The sequence below is a fragment of the Bombyx mandarina genome, chromosome 07 (assembly GCF_030267445.1).
Source record: "Bombyx mandarina strain Sakado chromosome 07, ASM3026744v2".
Taxonomy (NCBI): Eukaryota; Metazoa; Arthropoda; class Insecta; order Lepidoptera; family Bombycidae; genus Bombyx; species Bombyx mandarina.
The window spans coordinates 8,918,099-8,937,801 of NC_143214.1; the positions used below are offsets into that span (position 1 = coordinate 8,918,099).

The 19,703-nt window shown below is 36.6% G+C and overlaps 1 protein-coding gene across 2 annotated transcripts in view; it reads left to right on the top strand.

Annotated features, from left to right (window-relative positions):
- The first annotated feature begins 400 nt into the window (after positions 1-400).
- Kat60 (katanin p60) overlaps positions 401-19,703 on the top strand; it is a 46,150-nt gene continuing 26,847 nt past the window's right edge. Inside the window, exons 1-2 of one of the 2 annotated variants that reach the window (XM_028169520.2) lie at positions 401-901; positions 19,267-19,372. In XM_028169520.2, coding sequence (XP_028025321.2) covers positions 710-901; positions 19,267-19,372 — 298 coding nt within the window. In that variant the 5' untranslated portion in view covers positions 401-709. Of the gene's footprint in view, positions 902-18,310; positions 18,574-19,266; positions 19,373-19,703 lie in introns of those variants that run through there. The other variant, XM_089728696.1, reaches the window with a different exon arrangement.

A 19,703-nucleotide genomic window follows, 5' to 3' on the forward strand; every position in this document is an offset into this window, starting at 1 on the left:
TTTTTAATTTAATTGTTTTTATGATCGAACAATCACCAATAGTCGTCAAACAAACGATAATTGATCAAAATTAATTAATCTGAGTGATAAAAATAAAGATATCTAGTAAAGGGGGCCCACTTAACGGTGATCATTTGTTTAATTAATTATAAATAAATAAAAGACGCACAAACAATTTTTATATTCGAACATTAACAAGCAAACGACGAACAAATAATTAAAAATAAAAAAAAACCGAAAATCAAAAAAGGGGGCCAAATTCAGTAAGCCCTGTAAATAACATTTAAAAGTTAGTGAACAGTCGTGAAGTGTTTTCAAAGTGAAAGTGCCAAAAAAGGACGGCTTAAAAGAATCTTTACCAGGCCACAAAATAATAAAAAAAAATGATGTGACAGGACACTGGACTACTAAACTTTAATAAAATCTATGGATATGACTGTGAACTGACGGATGAAATTTAGAAGTTTGTTTTGTCTAAAAAAATAACTTAAAAATATTTAAATTGTTTAAATTCAATTATGACATAAATTAATAAGTACGTACATCGGATAAGTTCCCCGTATTTAAAACCGCCGGGACAAAAGAAATGCAACATGTTTGTGTGATCATTTGAAGTGTTACATTTGGATCCTTGGATGTCACACGCGATCGTAATCTTCGAAGGGGTCTTAAAGAAGAACCATAACATTTTCAACCGTGGATAAGTTTTATGCACGCAGCGGGAATGACAATAATGGCAGTTTCTGTTGGCGAAATTTGCGAGAACACGAAGTTGGCGAGAGAAATGGCCCTGATGGGAAATTATGAATCGGCGCTGGTTTATTATGAAGGAACTATACAGATGATCCACAGGCTTCTGATCACTATAGCTGATCCCACGCGAAAATCCAAGTGGCAGTTGGTGAGTGCAATAAACTTTTTTTGGAATAAAACCCACAATTAATATAAAATACATCTGGTTTGCCTTGACTGATTGCCGTTTCCATTTAAGTTTAATATTAGCAATCAATAGCGGCTTTTGAATAAAAGTAGAAGGCCATAAATTGCCCTCAAATACTTTTCTGAAACATTGTTTCCACTCTCTACTTAATGTACAAAAAAAAAAAAGTTTATACTTATATTAATTTTAGACAAGTAATCTTTTGAAGGATTCAAATTCAAATTTCTGTCTTTAATTGAAGTGTATAGAAAAATTATAAGTCAAACGGCAGCTTGTGAACAAAAGTAATTGTGTGCTATTATTTTAAATTTTTATGTCAACTGTATCATTTGTGTTAGTAGGCCATTATGTAAAAATACAACAAAAGCTATGCATAACTTTACATCACTTATGTGGCAGGTAGTAAAATATTACAATTACTATGACATAAGTATTATTAATATTCGGCTTCAAGAAATTGCAACATACATAGCTTTTATTAATAAATATGTTCCTTTATTACTTATAGATGTAATATACAGTACAATAGAGGTATATAAAATAGCCAAATAACAGGTACTTGTGTTTTATATAGTTCTGCATAATTACACCATGTATATTTGGTGTTTATGTAAATAATCAAAATATATATGCTTTATTTAAGAAATTCACATACCAATTATTGTTTCTACGTCAACCTTGATTGACTGATAGAATTCCTCTATTGCTATTCCTAATGATGAAAAGTAGCGTATCAAACATAATTTATATTATATTGTAAAGAAACAAGAAAGGTTGGTTTTTAATTGTTTTTTCACAAAAAACCTACTGGGCTTAAACTAGATACACAATAAATATTCACAATCTTCACAAATGGTTACAACTGGTAATATTCCAGTTAAGTGCCAAACCACAAAATTGAAATTAGAGTGAAAAAGAAATTATACATTTTATAATTATGAAAATGTGATAGAAGATTAACCAAAGACTGATATATAATTTTTATGCTGGAAAAGGTTTTATATGATTAATTCATAATTACATAGATGTTTCTAAAACAAAATTCTCTCTCGGTATCCTATAAAGAAAGCAAATAATGACAAAAGCAATAACATATATCACATAGTTTATGAAATGAAGATTATGAGTCACATCACACCGAATATAGCTTGTAAACTTTGCTGTCGGTTAATTAAAGTACTCCATAACATTTACGTACATTCATTGCATCTATTTTCATAAATTTACTCAATAAATTCTCTTTCCACTTATGTCTTAAATTATATGTTTAATTTCTTAAAATGAAAATATAGATATTAAAGTATGTGTTTAAATGTAATTAAGGCTACTTTTAGATTTTATATTTTTTTAATACTTTATGTATTTAATGGGTATGAAACATTAAAACCCAAAGTCAATAAATACTGTTGCTGTGTGATTATCCACAGTAAATATGTTCAAATTGAAAAGTTGATGCATGGATGTATGACTTATTCTTTCGTACACATAATATTTCATTATTTTTACAAATAAACGTTTTTAACTATGGATGAAGAAATACAATAAAACATAGTAACAGTAAGAAAATGACAAAAGACTTTTTTGTTGTTTGAACAGACATTTTATGTTTGGAATTGCGTGTCTCACTGAATGCATTGGATATTATTTGTCATGAATAAGAATTTAAACAAATAAGTATTTATGCTTCGGTGAGCAAAAAGCAAGGTCTGCATTCGCAAGTAATAGCTTATGGGCGTAATTTTATGTAAATCATTTTGCAAATATAAGCTAATGATACCTAAATCACCTTGGTACCTCATATTTACTATTATTTTAAAGTATCTATTTTATTATTTTTATTATTTATCTTTGATGACTTTTGTGTATAAATGCTTTAAAACAAGTTTAAAGCCCTATGATCTTCTCAGTGAATCGCGTTTCCGATCCGGTGGTAGTTTATGCGAAGTATTGCTCTTGCTAGGGCTAGTACTAGAAGCCCCGTGAGTTCACCTACTCGCCCCGTGACCCTTCGACGTCACTAGAATAGGTAGGGAAAAAAGCCCTATAAGGTACCGGTGTGCTGGTCGTAACCAGCAACAACGTGGTGCTTATTAAATCCCATGCCCTAGGGTTGGTACCGCTCACATTGAGTTGGTTCTGGTTCTGTCTCTGCGCGATTACGGATCCTCCCGATCCATTAACGGTGCTTTTAAGTACTTCAAGCACCGGCCACCGCCCTCGCCGAACCCGTCGCTTGCGTCGAAGGGCTCGGCGACTACATTAACCCATAGACACATACTAATGATTTTCTCGCCGGATCTTCTCAGTGGATCGTGTTTCCGATCCGGTGGTAGATTCTGCGAAGGACTGCTCTTGCTAGGGTCAGTGTTAGCAACACCTCCGGTTTGAGCTCCGAGAACTCACCTATACGCCAGGGTAACGCTGATATAGCCTCTCAAAGATATCAGCATAGGTAGGAAAAAAGCTCAGGGATACGAGTTATGTATGATCAAAGCAGCTTTCTCGCGTTCGTGGTTCAGTGTGCCTTTGAGGTAGGGCACCGAAGAAATTAGTCTTCTCACGAAACACGTCACCTCGCCCCCTGTCTGCTAATATTCCCGATTCAACTTCGAAATACTACGTGTATCGCCCCGTAAGCAGAAGCGCCATCTTGCTATATCTATAGAGCTGCCCGGTAATTTTAGATTTTGGAATTTGCAAATGTACTAAAGATCATCTACCTTATGAAGGTAGAAAGTAAGAGGATAATACTTCTACGAACGGAGCAACATTAGTCCATAGATCGTCACAGCCTAACATAACCATATACTATGATTAATATTGTCATACAAGATGTCATTAATGGTTGGAAAGACTATTATCAGACAATCTTTAGCTCGCATGACGATCCTCCACTCAACACTACCACCATATAACACGCACTGTAATGGTGGTAGGACCTCTTGTGAGTCCACGAGTAGGTACCAACCTATTTCTGCCGTGAAGTTGCGTGTCAATTTGAAGGGTAGGGCAACCGTCGTAACCGTACTGAGACCTTAGAACTCATCTCAAGGTGGATGACGGCATTTACGTCGTAGATGTCTATGGGCTCCAGTAACCACTTAACACCAGGTGGGCTGTGAGCTCGTCCACGTCGAAGCAATAAATATATACATATATAAAAAAACGTTATAAATCTTTGACCTCTTAAATTACATATTATTATACCGTAACACATTTTTTCACCCTCGTAATTCACCCTTAAATCCACAAAGCTCTAGCAAGTAAAATCTAAAATATTATTACGATGGCCCAAATAAGCAACAACCTAGTTTCGAACAGGCATCAGAAACAGCGATATAGCTACCATTTGTATAACTCCTAAAAGCTACACGCGAACTCTCAAGAAACTTGTAGGAGTTTTCAGTACAATAAATTCTTGAGTGGGTCCTTAAATTCCATATTTCATCGATAATCAGGGTAGTGCGGATATCACCTTCAGGCTACTAAAAAACAGAGCCTAGAAGAAAAAATAAATAGTCTTCTGATAGGTATATTTTCTTATAGCATAAGCCTGTGAAGTTTTTATTTTGATGTAAAAAAATATACTTGTATACTATTAGAACTCTTTATCAAGAGTTGTTTTAGTAATCACTACATAGTATAAAACAAAGTCGCTTTCTCTGTCCCTATATCCCTATGTATGCTTAAATATTTAAAACTACGCAACGGATTTTGATGCGGTTTTTTAATAGATAGAGTGATTGAATAGGAAGGTTTATATGTATAATAACGTCCATTAAATACTGGAGAAATCAATAATAAATTACAGTCTCCGAAGCGAAGCGAGGGCGGGTCGCTAGTGTATTATAACCACTTCGAGCATCCCACTCCCTAATAGGCGCGCAAACACCTCCGCCGTTAGCCCCGTTACTCTCTTTGGCCAGCCCATACCGTGGGCCTCGCAGGTCAAATACCTAGGCGTCACCCTCGACAGAGGGATGACATTCCGTCCCCATATTAAAACGGTACGGGACCGTGCCGCCTTCATATTAGGACGTCTCTACCCTATGCTTTGCAAGCGAAGCAAACTGTCCCTCCGTAATAAGGTAACTCTCTACAAAACTTGCATACGCCCCGTTATGACGTATGCAAGCGTAGTGTTCGCTCACGCAGCCCGCACCAACTTGAAGCCCCTTCAGGTTATTCAATCCCGATTCTGCAGGATAGCCGTCGGAGCACCATGGTTCCTGAGGAACGTGGATCTCCACGATGACCTGGAGCTCGACTCTGTCAGTAAGTATCTACAGTCGGCATCATTGCGCCATTTCGAGAAGGCGGCACGACATGAGAACCCTCTTGTCGTGGCCGCTGGAAACTACATACCCGATCCTGTAGATCGAATGGTAAACAGTCGACGTCGCCCAAAGCACGTCATTACGGATCCTCCCGATCCATTAACGGTGCTTTTAGGCACCACAAGCACCGGTCACCGTCCTCGTCGAACCCGTCGCTTGCGACGAAGGGCTCGACGAGCGAATTAACCCCTAGACACAGCCCACTGAGTTTCTCGCCGGATCTTCTCAGTGGGTCGCGTTTCCGATCCGGTGGTAGATTCTGCGAAGCACTGCTCTTGCTAGGGTCAGTGTTAGCAACTCTCCGGTTTGAGCCCCGTGAGCTCACCTACACACGTTAGGGTGAAGCTGAAATAGCCTCTCAAGGCTATCAGCATAGGTAGGAAAAAAAAAAATATATATATATATATATTATTATTATATTATAGTTTTCAGTTTTATCTGCTTTAGAGAATAGGTAAATAGATAGAAATTTTAATCATAAACCAATTGAGTAATTTTTAGCACATCATCGCGACTGTATCATTTGAAAGGTAAAATTTCTTAACATTTGTCTAAAATAAATGTGAAAACTACATTCTGAATGGGGTCGTTAAGTACTACTTGGAAAACGAGTCCGTTTATGGAGTATGTGTCTATAACCAGTCTGCCACGGATCAAATCAATTAAATGCCCATTTAAGATATACAGTGAATAATAGGGTTGCGTATCCAAATTATTGTAACGGTCGAGGTGGTATAAATATATCAAACATCTTATGTTATCTATATAGAAATCCTCTGCTCTGATTTGAAAACGCTTTCTTTAAAAAAAATTCTTAATAGAAATACTTGTTCCGTTACGAATATGGTCGAATTTCGATCATTAGACGAACATTAATATAAACTAGAGGTCCCGCAGTAGTCGAAATTCGACTATAATTAATTGGTATTGTAAGTTTGTACATTATTATGATTGTATTTTATACTTCTATAATCACAAATTTCGCCAAGGCTACACTATAAAAAATATTATCAAAGACAAACAATACTTAATCTCAATTTGACAATAGAAGTCAAGAACAAAAGTTTGACAATAAATAGTATGCATGCGTGTTCAAATAAATGGTATGTAGTGTGTGTAATGTTTTCTTTATTGATTTAATGTATCTTTTATGCAGTATTTTAAAAAAATATTAGCATTGTGCACTTCTTCTCTATATTCTCTATAAGTGTGGAAAATTTCATACTCCTCCGTCCGCGCAATTTTCGTAAAAAGGGATACAAAGTTTTTGCTTCACGTATTAATGTATAGATAAATGGCCAAAAGAATTATTGACATAATATAGTATTGAGTAGTGGTCAAAACCCAGACGGTCGCTAGCATATTGGGAAGACAAGTCTGGAATGTTCTCTTCAGCCGTGATTTGAATATCTTAACTATTTGTCTCCAGAAATGTTTAATCTCTGAGGTGTCGTTACATTAGTGTTATCCTTGTCTTTGTCTACTATACTATTTCCATTTCTTTATTTTCTCGATGACAGTTTTATTTTGATAGTTGTAGTGTTGTGACCAAATAAGTAATGATATCGATGACTCTGCTATGACCTTGTACGTGCGTAAGCGGCATATTTTTATTAAATAATGTATACATAATGTAAAAAAGATGCTCCTTCCAGTTTCCACAGGAGCTATCATCGAGAAAATAAAGAAATTGAAATAGAATAACAACAGATATTTTTTAAGATCGTAATTAATAAAAACGTTATTTAGAAAAAAAAAATTATGTACTCAATCGAACATAATCAATGCAGATAACTCAGATTGATGCGGCATCCCAATTAAGGGTTAGTAATAGTTAATAAATAATGAATAGTTTAATAATAATAATGATCACGTGCCTCATCGGTCGAGCGAAGATGAAAAAATTTATCTATCAACCCTACTATAGTCATAGCTTTCAAACCATTATAGACGAGTCGGACGTGTTTCGAGCTATATGGCCATTGTGCACGACTTGAAACCGAGAAACGCAATCTAAACTGGATCTTGAAGGTTCTTACAACCTTGCAAGTAACATGTGTTTGATTTGCAAAGCGAATGTATCACTTGCATGGTCTCTCTGAGGACTTCGTTAACAAACAACTCGGTGTAACCTTCGGTACATTGTATTGGTTTTTGGTTTTAATATGGTAACGGTGCTTTTAGGTACCTCAAGCACCGGTCATCGTACTCGTCGAACCCGTCGCTTGCGACGAAGGGCTCGACGAGTAAATTAACCCTCAGACACAGCCCACTGAGTTTCTCGCCGGATCTTCTCAGTGGGTTGCGTTTCCGATCTGGTGGTAGATTCTGCGAAGCACGGCTCTTGCTAGGGTTCGTGTTAGCAACGTCGTCAGGTTTGAGCCCCGTGAGCTCACCTACTAGTTAAGGTTCCGCTGATATAGCCTCTCAAGGCTATCAGCCTATATTTTAATAATTACGCAATATTTAAATTCACATAATCTAAATTACGAAATCGTTGGGCCAACTCCTCGATCAGGTTATCCTACGCTAAATAAATTAATTATAGATTTACTTATGCATTCAACGCAAAATAATACTTGGATTCGGTATGTCGAAAACGAGATAATTATTATCTTACATTGATCTAATATGTAGTTCGCATAGCTCTCGATGTTACATAGATGATTCAAAGACATTCAAATTCAGAATTTGTAATGTTTTTTTACAACATATTAATACTTTTTTATTTGTAAAAAGGCTATTTATTAAACAACGTGTTTAAATTGGACGTTATCACTAACTTTGGTGATATTTACGAATTTAATATCTAATTAACAATAATTTTGTGTGAAAGTCAGCTCCGCAGAATCTAGTTATTAAAATATGCAAACAGCACTTTGTAGAAAGGTAACGAAATTATTCAGTTCTCTTGTGGCCAATAAGAAATAAAATAAATATTTTCAGTGCATTATCATCACAATATAATTTAAGTCTCATCAGCACAATGATGCTTTATATAGCTAAACGAATGGAACACTTGTTCCGATGTCCTTGCAGATCGATAAAACAGCAGTTTTTTTTTTGTAAGTGAAACCCAACAAAGGCTATTTAGGATTCCGTATAACGAAAACAAACTGCCGACGAAGTATCGCCGCCAGTTTGTATGAGTGTCAAATTAGTTACCATAGATACGACATTCTAAACAGTATTTTATTAACGGATTCTAGGGCTAATTTCAATAATAATGATCACTAACACAGGTGGTTTATCCAAAAGTTATTGATCCGTGTTTCTTTCTTCATATACCACCTGTCGGCTATGTATCGCGCTTTGTACAGAACCAAACTATAAGAAATCAATTATACTTATCAGACTCTTATGAGTAAGCGCTTTTATTCACGATTATGACGTAATTTTTCCGCTGTGTTCCGCTGTAACACCTGTGAAAATTTAGACCAGACCCAGTAACCTTCATGTGGTTCTAAGATACAATCTTGTCATTTTATATTGTTTTTTTTTTTTTTTTTCATTTACGAAATATTAACGGCCGTCCGGTGTAGTGGTAAGTGACATGGTCACTACACAAGGGGGTCGCGGGTTCGAATCCCGCCAAGGGAAGATATTTGTATGATAAATATAAATGTCTTTTCCAGGGTTATGGATGTATATTAAATATATGTATGTGTATAATAAAAATCTTACATTTATTTCCGTTATCTGGTACCTGTAACACAAGTTCTTTACGAACTTATCACGGGACCAGTTAACGTGACGTGATTGTTAGTAAATATTTATTTATTTATTTATTTATTAAAACGCATATGTGAAAATTTCAATTTAGTTTCCAAATTCGTAATTAACATATTAAGTTGTGTTTTCATTTGTATTTTGATCATAGCTCGACGTATTCTAGTATCATTAGTGGTAGTCCTTTTTATGAGCTCGCAGATAAGTCTCCCATCATAACCCATACATCAGCTCGCTGAGTCTCTCTGAGTTCCAATTGGAAGGGTCGCAGGTGCCCTTTGACCACATGTCTAAAGGTTGTTGCGTTACCACTGTTATATCGATGAGCCTCAATGACCCTTTACAACATCATATGCCTTCATATAATTTATTTTTTCCATACCGTTGATGTATTATGTGTATGTAAGTATATTAGTATGTATTCGCTAATAGATCGATCTATCAGGTCTTTTAAGCGTGAAAGGAAGGGATAAGTTAAATAAATATATTTCATAGCCAACCTGTTATACAAATAACGGTTTTCCGGAAGCGATAAAGCGTAGAGACAGATATAAAGCGAAATCTCCGATAACGCTACTCCAAATCGGATCGCAACAATGAGAAAGAAAGTAAGAAAACGCTTTGATCGCACCGTAAAATATCGCTTAAATAATCTAGTTAGGCCATGCCCCATGCTGTGACACAGTTCAACGCAGCGTAGGACCGATTTAGACGAAGACAGAGCAGATTTTGTGACGTGTAAACGTACATTTTGAAGTGGTTACTGGATGCGCCACCCACCTTGAGATATAAGTTCTAAGGTCTCAAGTATAAGTACAACGGCTGATTCACCCTTCAAACCGAAACGCATTACTGCTTCACGGCAGAAATAGGCGGGGCGGTAGTACCTACCCGCGCGGACTCACAAGAGGTCCTACCGCCAGTAATTACGCAAATTATAATTTTACGGGTTTGATTTTTATTACACGATGTTACTTCCTTCACCGTGGAAGTCAATCGTGAAAATTTGTTAAGTATGTATTTCATTAGAAAAATTGGGACCCGCCCGTGGGATTCGAACACCGGTGCATCGCTCGATACGAATGCACCGGACTTCTTATCCTTTAGGCCACGACGACTAGTAAAACGTAGATAATCCACAAATGAACAAAGAAAAAGTGACGTGATATTCCCTCATACCCATCTTCCCTAGTCTACGACGTGTGATGTAGATTTAGCGTTAGATTTTAGTGTGATAACGTGTGAACATTGACTAATACAGTAGGAGCTACCAACAACGGACTTTGAATGCAATAAAATAATTTGTGATAATACAAAGAAGTAAGTAGGAACATGACGTATGTATATACAATATAATGATAACGTTTGGTCACCTATTGACTTCGCACGGGTCACTTTTTTATTATATTTCACCTTAATTATGAAGAAGTACATACTTCAAAACAAGGCGTAAAGGAAACGCAAAAAAATCGATCTATTTCTAGAAAAACGGTAGTCGGCTCAATATTCAAATGCCGATTTCTGTTACGAAGCACCTGGATTGCCCAAGTTTACCTTCTTTTATTTTTATTGTCTTTAAGGTCTCTTCTCTTAGAAGTAGGTTAATTCGCAGTATCTTCGGATTCGTCTTTCCCAGAGTCTGATCGTTATTCCGGCGACTTAGTCACATAAATCGACGTAATTATTTCAGTGCGCCACATAAGGCACCGGTGATCGACGTGGCAGTCAAACGGTTAAAGTATTATCACCCTGCAATTGAAGCCACGTAATATACAGCTGCAATTAAAAAAAATCATTAGGCCATAAGTTTTTAGTAATGTTTCGTTTGAATAATGTGAACGCTTTCTGTGTCATGCTTCTTCGCGATATACGCCTGTGACTGTGTCTAGGTCGCATACCTTGCTTGTCGTTTCTACGCAGCGCCAAACCAAACCACCTTAGTACATATTTTTTAGGGAAAAAGGGTAACTGGTAGCCCGGAGGCTTTTCCAGTTTCACCGGGACAGGTGAGCGAGCAAAGGCTCAGCCAGGAGGGGTGGGATTAGCCAACAGCTGCCCGAGCGTCTCTGAATGAGACCTAAGAGCTCAAGAGCAGCTGCTTCTACTACGTTAATATAGTGAAAGCTTAGACTCATCACTGAATATATATCTCGATTTGCGCTTCCTATATAATAAGGCATAGATTGCGTGCTAAGAAAGAAACAATGAATTGCGTCATTTTTAAATTCTTAAAAAAATCTGTTCGTCTTTTTTGTACTCTACTACAACGCTTATGCTGTATATGTAAGTAATAATAATGGGTATTTTTTATTAAAAATTCAATCGAATCTTAATAATTCTTAATTAATAATATCGAATTTTCATCATCGAGCATATCACATGACACAATTTTAATGGAACAAATTTTGTTTTTTTTTTCGTTTTCCTAGCGATAATTAAGCATGTCAATGTACTTATTTTTTGCGTCTAACTAATACGGAAAATGATTAATCGATATTTAATTATATCACGAGCATTCTCAAAGATACTGTCAATTATTATTAGGATTATCTAAGCGTCTCGTGCATGTTTGGCTAATGCGTAAATAGTGGTTTCATTATTCAATACTTTATCACATGTGAGCTCATAACGTCGATAACGTATCGAGATGTTGAAAGTCAAAGATTATCATGAAATCCGTCACACTGTTTCGGACCGTTGCGTTTTCAAGAAAGACTTCCTAAGGTGAAAGTTCTTATATCGAGCGGATTATATCGGTAGGCGAACCGAATGTTTTTTCACCGACTTCAAAAAAAGGAGGAGGTTCTCAATTCGACTGTATGTTTTTTTTTTTATTATGTTTGTTACCTCATAACTTTTGACTGGATGCATGGATTTTGATGATTCTTTTTTTATTAGAAAGCTGACGCTTTAGTCCAGTCCTGATAATGGTATCCATGAGAAAATAATAAGTCTTAAATTTGCATTAAGTACGTGCGCGACAAATAGGTGAAAAACTCTATATCACGTCAACCGATTACGATGATTATTGTTTTTAGCGTATATTAATTTGTTTTGGAATATCTTTTTTTTTCTATTTGAAGTCGGTTTTTGTTAAAGCATGTCTATTTACTAATTATGTTGAGATCTTTTGCAAAACTCTAGGTTTGTATCGCTTGTCAACTTATCTTTAATTTGTGTATACTTAGTCTGGCCGTAAATATTGTTACAATTAAAAATAAACAAAATATTACATTTGAATTTGGAATCTGTCATTTTTATATGATTGCTCATTGAGTTTTCTCATTTTGGCGCCAATACATTGTACAATATTTTGCGATATTAAAATGGAGTGGGGTGATAAAGAGAACCGAATCGCTGAGATTGCATTACACAAAGTAGGTATGGGCCAAATGCAATTTTTAAAACTCTCCATACGCTTGGTATTAGTAAAATGTTTGTGTACCGGGCTATTAATAGGTGCAATGAGACCTCCTCTGTTTGTGACAGAAAAAGATCTGGACGTCCACGTAGTGTTCGTACGAAAAAGATGGTTAAAGCAGTAAGGGAAAGAATTCGAAGAAATCCTGTCCGAAAGCAAAAGATTTTATCTCGGGAGATGAAGATAGCACCTAGAACCATGTCACGTATTTTAAAAGATGACTTAGGACTTGCAGCCTATAAGAGACGTACTGGTCATTTCTTAACTGATAATTTAAAAGAGAATAGGGTGGTAAAATCGAAACAACTACTGAAGCGGTACGCAAAGGGAGGTCATAGAAAAATTTTGTTTACGGATGAGAAATTTTTTACAATTGAGCAATATTTTAACAAACAAAATGACCGTATTTATGCTCAAAGCTCTAAGGAACCTTCCCAATTAGTCGACAGAGTGCAACGTGGGCACTATCCGACTTCAGTGATGGTTTGGTGGGATATTAGCTATGAAGGAGTGACTGAGCCATACTTTTGTGAAAAAGGTATCAAAACATCGGCACAAGTGTATCAAGATACCATTTTTGAGAAGGTAGTGAAGCCCCTTAACAACACCATGTTCAATAATCAAGAATGGTCCTTCCAGCAAGACTCGGCGCCAGCTCATAAAGCTCGGTCTACACAGTCTTGGTTGGAAACGAACGTTTCGGACTACATCAGAGCTGAAGACTGGCCGTCGTCTAGTCCCGATCTTAATTCGCTGGATTATGATTTATGGTCAATTTTAGAGAGTACGGTTTGCTCTAAACGCCATGATAATTTGGAGTCCCTAAAACAATCCGTACGATTGGCAGTGAAAAAATTTTCCCATGGAAAGAGTGCGTGCTTCTCTGGCCTCAACGTTTATAGGACTGTATTGCAGCCATTGGAGACCACTTCGAATAAGCTTTTTATACTTTAAATTGTTTTATATTTATGTATTAAACTAACACACTGTAAAAGTAATAAATGTTATTTGCAATAAAAAAAAATTATTTTTAATTGTAACAGTATTTATGGCCAGACTAAGTATATAAAAATGTATGTAATTAAAAAGCTAGCTCAGTTTAAATTGCTCTTTTGTTAAATCTTCTATTCGCGTCACCATAGTAAGGTAATACATATATAAAAGTTTTTAAATATTCTACCCACAATGTTATTGAATATTTCAGGTTATTATAAACAAAATTATGGGTAGGTATTATTGTTTAAATCAATATCGAATACAAATTTGGACCTATAATTTATGCGAGATGCTATTACGAATCTGTTTACAAACAAACACACTGCAGATCGGTGTTTTGTAAAGATATATTGAATTCATGGCTATAGATCAGGGGCTCAACTTATTTTGTCTACTGCCCACTTTGAGAATAAATTATTTTTAGGGTCCCTATTTTTTCACCTACTTAAAAACCACTATACCGAGAGCTCAGTCGGTGTCTAAGAGTCCTCCTAGATGAAATTACAAATCGTCTCGCAAGCCTCTACACAACGCCCCCTTTTTTTTCTGGGTCTCTTGCCGCCCCCCTTTAAGTCTGCAGCGCCCACAAGGGGGCGTTATCGCCCACTTTGGGAAAGGCTGCTATAGATCATGTTGAGCCATAATAATGTTTGTGTAAGGAAGAAATATTTACAAAAAAATTTGAACAGTTTCAGATAAGCTTAATTTTCATATATTTGCCTCTTTAGTTTAGTACCCGCCTTTTTAGGGTGGTATTATACATAGTTCTTATTAGGGGGAGCGTTTCTGTCTCCGGACCTTCTACAACGTGTCGATAAGATAACAAAAATCGTTATATCGTTGAAAATGTGTTTTTTTTAATAGATGACTTTAATTATATCCTTTTGGGGTGCGATCTTCATCTTGCTATTAAATAAGCATTCAAGTAGTTACCCCCGTCGAATTATCGACATTGTCAGTTCAGTGTCTACTCGCACGTTAAAAAAAAACAGCAATTTTACGCTATAAAGAGATCATGATAATTTGTAGGGCCAAAAATATACTCACATCAAATATAAATACGCAATTTTAGTTTTTACCAAACTTCTTCTGAATTCAAAAATTTGGGTCTGCGCAGACCTCACGCAGAGCTAACGGCCCTCCTGGTGTGAATTGGTTACCAGAGTAGGTTATCGAAACCTGAATGCTTCTGGAGATAGAAGTTCGAAGTCTCAAAGAAATTAATATAATGCGTCTCCCACCCTTGAAAATGGAATGCGCGATTAGGCTCTTCGTCGAATAAAATTAAATATAGTGGTAATTACTCGCGCAGATTTACAATATGCCCTGGGACCAACATTGTGCCACAATGCTTCACATTAATAAATCGTAATAAATCATTGGAACGCATACCAATACATAGTTACGTGATTACAAATCACATGTAATTAAATTGTTACACTTTTACTGGCGCGCTGGTGGGCGATGCGTTTTTCACCAAGCATTTGCATATAAGCGTTCTATCACACGTAACTGTATGATTAGAATCGAAAATTACAGTTTTTTCATACGATAGTGTTTCGATAACGCTTATAAACAATGCGTTTTTTTTTTCTGGGGATCTCCTCATGCGGAATGAACATGATGGAAAGAAGTGAATAATATCGACTATATTATGCTATAGCGAAGTAGGTACTTGCGCTTTGGAAGAGTTTATTTTGAACCGTTACTCTGTAATAGGTATTTCGACTTCGTGGTTCAAGACGAAAAGTTTTAGGGCCAAATTTTGAGGTGTCATCAGGTTCGTAGGTACTTGACGCCGGGTCGATCCTGAGTCAGCCGTTTCTTTTCAATATTTAATTGCGATTCGGTATTCTCGACGCGGAAACCCCAAACGTAAATAGACAGGTAACCGCACCGCCTACCTGAGCGGCTACGCGAGCCCTAGCAAGAACAGTCCCTCGCTGAATCTACCAATAGATCAGAATCGCGAGCCACTGAGAAGATCCGACGAGAAACTGGGCTCTAGCGTTTTATTTTGCGCACAATATTGATTGCTTCGGCAGATTTAGTAGTCATCGTGGCCTAAAGGATAAGACGTCCGGTGCATTCGTGTTGAAGCGATGCAACGGTGTTCGAATCCCGCAGGCGGGTACCAATTTTTCTAATGAAATACGTACTCAACAAATGTTCACGATTGACTTCCACGGTGAAGGAATAACATCGTGTAATAAAAATCAAACCCGCAAAATTATAATTTGCGCAATTACTGGTGGTAGGACCACCTGTGAGTCCGCGCGGATAGGTACCACCGCCCTGCCTATTTCTGCCGTGAAGCAGTAATGCGTTTCGGTTTGAAGGGTGGGTCAGCCGTTGTATCTATACTGAGACTTTAGAACTTGTATCTCAAGGTGGGTGGCGCACCTACGTTGTAGATGTCTATGGGCTCCAGTAACCACTTAACACCAGGTGGGCTGTGAGCTCGTCCACCAATCTAAGCAATAAAAAAAAAAGATAAGTTTGGGCATTTACAAAGAACTTCACGGCCTACCCGATTTTATCTCTCCGATTAGTCACGTTCACTAAAAGTTTTCTACTCACGATTGAATCTAAAATATAATACCGGAATCGTTTTTAAAAATGTTTGTAGAACACGCGAGATTCAACTGAAAATTTATCATCACGCCCGCCCCTCACAGCGGCCGTGGATATCCAACTTTGATGCCACATATGACTTCCAAAATTAGATTTGTAACTATTTCTTCGTTTTAAGGATTAGATGTGAATCCTTGCTTATTCATCCGTAATCTCGGCGCTGTATATTGTGATACAAACGATCTTGTTTTGTAAGGACTGTAATCTATATATTAATACGTGAAGCAAAAACTTTGTATTCCTTTTTACGAAAATTGCGCCGACGGATGAGTATGAAATTTCCCACACTTATAGAGAATATAGAGAAGAAGTGCATAATGCTATTTTTTTTTTTTAATAATGCATAAAAGATACATTAAATCAACAAAGAAAACATTACACACACTACCATGTATTTGACACACATAAATATACTGTGTTTATTGTAAAACTTAGTCAAATTGAGAATAGATTAGTATTGTTTATCTTTAATATTACGAGTATTTGTCTATAGTGCAGTCTTGACGAAATCTGTAACAATAGGACCATAATAAGCCTCGGAAGGAATAATGTTGAAACTTATTATTTCAATTAATTATAGTCGAATTTCGATTACTGCGGGACCACTAGTAAACATAAATATAAACGACGGAAATTAGTAAAATTAGTAATGTTCTAAAAACGAAAACTGGGTTCCGGGCGATTTGGCTAATGTGTAGGTACCTTATAAGGAAACTGTGTTGCATAAATGTCTTTATGTAAAAATTCGAAATTGTCATTACGTATTTCGGTAGAATTAATTACCTTCTCAGATCGATGCCTCCAATGAACACTACGCTAACTCCAAATTCGTAGATTTACAGGAGGAGCGTTTAAACGAAAAAAGTTGATAAAATCTTTATTATTGCTAGATATATTTATGTTTTTTTTGTGTAACTAGCTGATTTACTCTTGCTTCGAACCCCATCAATAATGATTAATTGTAATACTTTTAACATAGTGAAGCGATTTGCGTGGAAAACCAAAATTTCAAAATTTTGAGTTAGTGTTCATTGGAGGCATCGAAATAATATACTGATTTTAATATTTTACGAAAAATTATTTAAGTAAGACTTAAGGTTGATTATAATCCGTGAAATATTCGATATTAATTTTTTTTCAGTAAATCGTGATTGCCGCGCTAATAATTCGTAAATGCTTTTTTTTAAATCATACTATTAAAAAAAAAATCTTACTCATATTTAAACTAAAGCAACCTTAGTTCGTTTACTAAGAGTTTACTTCGATACATAACGCGTTATGAAATAAAAGCATTTGACGATGGTAATTCATCGATTTCATTTGTATAAATAGCGTTTCTAATTTCTCAGAAAAACTTTCGAGGTAGAACCTAATTGTATATAAGTACCTACGCTACTTTAGTTGTATGCTATCTGGCATGTTATCGTTGCATTGCTTGTTATTATGCACCTTGAAGTTATCTGGTATGGGCAATATGACGTAACTTTAGCCGATTTAGCACCTTTTACTGGTGGTAGGACCTCTTGTGAGTCCGCACGGGTAGGTACCAACACCCCGCCTATTTCTGCCATGAAGCAGTAATGCGTTTCGGTTTGAAGGGTGGAGCAGCCGTTGTAACTATATCGAGACCTTAGAATGTATATCTCAAGGTGGGTGGTGCATTTACGTTGTAGATGTCTATGGGCTCCAGTAACCATTTAACACCAGGTGGGCTGTGAGCTCGTCCACCCTCTAAGCAATAAAAAAAAACCTATAAGATACAAAGTGAATCAATCATTTTTTAACACGTTCCTTTTCGTAACCACGTGTTTTTACGGCGAGAAAGCAATATTGTAAATTAAATTTGGCTTTTATGTGCATAATATTGCATGTAAAAAACTTCCGTATACGGAATCAGAGATTTATTTGTTCGTACAAAGGCGGTTTTTGATGTGGTTTAGGTCACCCAGTCTAATTCAGGGGCTGGATATAAGCCAAGCATTTGTTCTATTGTCGAGTATATTCGTCATGGTCGTTTTTTATTGTGCCTCTCGGCTGTCATGCGGCTCAGGAGTCATTGAACCCCCGAACACCGTGCCCGATACATAAGTGACGCATATCAATTCACAAATCCGAGCAGGGCGCACTGATACCGCGTCACGCATCCACAATCGATTATCGCCTTTAAAACGTCCTACAAAAGAACGTTAATCGTGTGTTACGTGAATAGTGAAAGTGTTACTCGATAGTGGGTAGTTCTAACTACCGCCCAGCGCTCTGTTTTGACGGCCTTCGGGTAATTAAACTAATATGTAACTTGGTCAAGGAAACGTTGGCCGCGTGTTAAATTCAATTGTTTTTTACCCCGTAAAACCTTATTTAAGTTAAGCTGGAAATAAGTGGGAATGGTCGTGCCGTAACCGAAGTGTTTCGAAATATATGTGGGAAGAGTTTTAACATATTTTTTTTATTGTAAGACGTGGGCGATTGTTTGCGGGCAGTTGAGAATTTCACTTTTATGAAGACTCATTGGCTACGTACGTACGTTATTGTGTGTTGATTGATGTTCAATTAAATAATCGTTTCATAAATCCGATATGCTTCGTGTGAGCCTTGAGTTTTTTTAATAATTAAAAAAAAGTTTCAGCTTTGCCGGCGTCGTCGACGCGAAAAGTGAAATTTGTTTAAACTTAAACATTAGTAGTAACGTAATTTGGTGGTGAAGATTAATTGAATATGCAATTTCGAAAAGGGCACATGTCGCATATTTTGTCAAATACGTTTTTTCATATATTACATGTAGTTTTGAGGCTTACCTACACCCATTTTATAATAATACCAGTAATTTTCAATTGCTAATTAACACTAAAATATATCTTAAAAGTTAATATTTTAAATTATACACTGCTTTAGAAAATAATCAGTTTTTTTCATTTCCTGAAAATTTTAATTTTTTTATTGCTTAGATGGCTGGACGAGCTCACAGCCCACCTGGTGTTAAGTGGTTACTGGAGCCCATAGACATCTACAACGTAAATGCGCCACCCACCTTGAGATATAAGTTCTAAGTTCTCAGTATAGTTACAACGGCTGCCCCACCCTTCAAACCGAAACGCATTACTGCTTCACGGTAGAAATAGGCAGGGTGGTGGTACCTACCCGTGCGGACTCACAAGAGGTTCTACCACCAGTAAAAAGATTAATTAATACCGAGACGTTGTTTGTTTCAGGTACAAAAACAGATGGCTCGCGAGTATGAACAGCTGAAGGCGACGGTCGCGACGCTGCAGATGTTCCAGCACGAAGGCGAGAAAGCGATCACACCGCTCACCGGAAGTGAGTACTGTGTGCTTAGTGCGAGTTTTTCAACGTTCTCGATAGCGTAAAAGTTAGCCTAATTTTGTATGCAGTTGGAACAGCGCCCCTAGCGGCAAACGTACGCAAACGATCCCACTCCATACAAATATGAGTTAACTTTTACGCTATCGAGAACGTTAAAAAACTCGCACTAAGCACACTGTTCAATAATTTAAGCCTTATTCTTTAGGTTATAATATGGCCTTATTCTTTAAGACGTTCATTATAATAGCCTGTTACGTTAACAGTGAGACGCCACGTGAACTCACGTGCGTTTCGATTCGGTTTTTGAATTTTCCTAATTAGATTA